General features: G+C 57.7%; 2 protein-coding genes across 2 annotated transcripts; both read right to left on the bottom strand.

Annotated features, from left to right (window-relative positions):
* Positions 1-16: 16 nt before the first annotated feature.
* Positions 17-748, bottom strand: VDBG_10069 (conserved hypothetical protein; the record flags this gene model as incomplete). The annotated part of the gene is made up of 1 exon (XM_002999729.1): positions 17-748. The coding sequence occupies one exon, from the start codon at positions 746-748 to the stop codon at positions 17-19; it is 732 nt and encodes a 243-aa protein (XP_002999775.1).
* Positions 749-1,743: 995 nt separating this feature from the next.
* On the bottom strand, positions 1,744-1,953 carry VDBG_10068 (conserved hypothetical protein; the record flags this gene model as incomplete). Its single annotated transcript, XM_002999728.1, has 1 exon — positions 1,744-1,953. One exon carries the CDS (start codon positions 1,951-1,953, stop codon positions 1,744-1,746), a length of 210 nt encoding a protein of 69 aa, XP_002999774.1.
* Positions 1,954-2,286: the final 333 nt, after the last annotated feature.

Below are 2,286 nucleotides of genomic sequence, written 5' to 3'. Positions count from 1 at the left end.
TTTTCATCGTCAGCAGTCACTGCTGAGAGTCGTGATGCGCGCAGAGAGAGCATGTGACTGGTGGGTCGGACATGATGTCTCGACACGGCACGTCGCTTCGGAGTTTCTCGAGGGCGTCGCGCAGCTTCTCTCTCTCCGGGTCACCACCGGCACCAAACAGATTGGCAAGGTATCTCTCCAACGCCTTCACGTCGACGTTGGCCGGCTCGAAAACCGTCTTCTCCCACTCGGCCCGCGCCGCGAGCTTGGCTGCGCTGCCGACATCCTCAAAATCGTCCCCCATCTCGACATCAGCATCCTCCTTCTTGGGCGCCGGCGTGCGGTCGCCAGACAGCCATTCGGTGACGAGCTGGCCGTAGAGATCCGCGTACTGAAACTTGAGCGACTGCGTACCGAGGTGACCGAGCAGGGAGGCCTCCCACGCATCGAGCATCTTGGCGGAGACGGAAGGGTCGTGGCGCGCCTGTTGGAGGAACCGATCCAGGTTCTTGAGCTCAATCTCGAGCGGGCCCTGCTTGCCCGCCCGCAGGACGACGGCGCCGTTCTTGTCGACAGCGACGCCGAGGCATCGCTTGACGCCGCTGCTGAGGGCCTTGATCCGCGCGACTTTGTCGGTCTCCTCGTCGAGGTAGGCGAGCACGGCGGCCTTGGAGGTCTCAAAGTTCTTGCGCCGCTTGGAAAGCTCCTCGAGCTTGGTTTTCGTGATTTCTTGGAGAGTCTCGGAGAAGACGCTGCCTGATGAGGCCATGGTAGCAGTGGAGGAAGCCCGCCGAGCTGCTGCCTCGTGTCGCTGTTATGAACCTCGTACGATGGAGGGCTTGCAAGTGTGATAGGCTCCTCAGAGTCTCGACCACAGCTGGACTCTGGTATCAGTGAGTGAGTGGGGAAGAAACTCTAGAAATCTCGAAAGAATGAAGAGGAAATCGAGGGCCAACGGTCAATTATATAGGCGAGCCTCGTATGGGGGGTCGTATTGCTGATCGTCTAGGCAGTACAAGGCGAAGGAGGATCTACTGATGGCAGCCAAGCACCAACGGGGACTGTGGGGGTGGAGGCACAGTTGTAGTGGGTGGGTGGGTGGGTGTATTCCGCAGGCAGCCGTGCCAGTCACACAGGTTTGCCTTGTCCTGTGGTTCGCGACCGCTGACTAAGACGAAAGGGAACCCCTGAGCCCCTTTTGCTTCTGGGATCTGCTTCTGGGATCTGCTTCTGGGATCTGCTTCAGGGATCCTGCTCCTGCACGACCATCGCCAGCTTTGGCACCGACAATGGCATCGACTGATGTGACTCATTGGCACTTGATTGGAGCCTCATGGTCCGCGGACGTCCATCGTAGGCATATTTCGGGATGTTGCATTCAAAGTGATGGCGGCATGGTAAGGAGAGGCGCTCTCGAGCTCTTTCTCCCCAGTCCAACACCATGGCAAGTCATCCATAGTCATCAAACTCAAGATGCAACAGATCTGTCATTCCATGGTATCAGCCACCCTGTACACGAACACACCAGCAACCTCATTCGGTCACATCTAGCCTTCTAAGCAGCGTAACACGATCCAGACAACAAATTCCCTAGGATACAAATACCTCTCCCTCCCGGAATTAAACGCAGCAATATCTCGCCATCTCTAAGCCAGACATAGCTTCATCTTGTTTTACAACAGCATCGAAGCCATCGTACTTTCGTCCTTCTGCAACCGTCTTGGACAAAGCAACCTTGGCCGATAGTAGAAATCAAGCCGCGACTCAAAGCTCGTCACTGATTGTCTCGGCATAACCCCTGATGCCGTGACCGCGATCATCGAGAGCGCCCATGTCATCGGCCCCATCCATTGCCATGTCGACGTCCTCGGTCTCGCGCTCCAGCTCATTGATGGAATCCATGGCCTTCTTCAGCTTCTCAACAGTAAGCTTGCACGTCTGGCGCTTGCGAGCCGTCGTCTCCTCCTCGTCCATGAGGCGATCAAATGCTCCGGACCGGCACCCATCAGCCCCAGCTGCGTCTCGAGGTACATATCGAGCTCCTTGACGATCGACGGAAACATGCGTGACGTCACGTAGAGCGTCGTCGTTTCGGCGAACCGCAAGGCAGCCAGCCGGTAGTAGCCCCGCACGTAGGCGGCAACCTTGAGCTCCTTCTCAAAGGGGTCGGGGCCCATCTTGATGAGCTCCACGTCATGGCGCCTCTGCTCGCTGGCGCGCTGATCGGGCGTCATGCGGTCCCAGTCGCTGTTGAAGTGAGACGCAGCCGTCTTATCGCTGCTCTCGCACTTTTCGCCGACAAAGCCT

The sequence above is a fragment of the Verticillium alfalfae genome, genomic scaffold (genome assembly GCF_000150825.1).
Source record: "Verticillium alfalfae VaMs.102 supercont1.18 genomic scaffold, whole genome shotgun sequence".
Lineage (NCBI taxonomy): Eukaryota > Fungi > Ascomycota > Sordariomycetes > Glomerellales > Plectosphaerellaceae > Verticillium > Verticillium alfalfae.
This window is presented reverse-complemented; position numbering and strand designations above follow the sequence as displayed.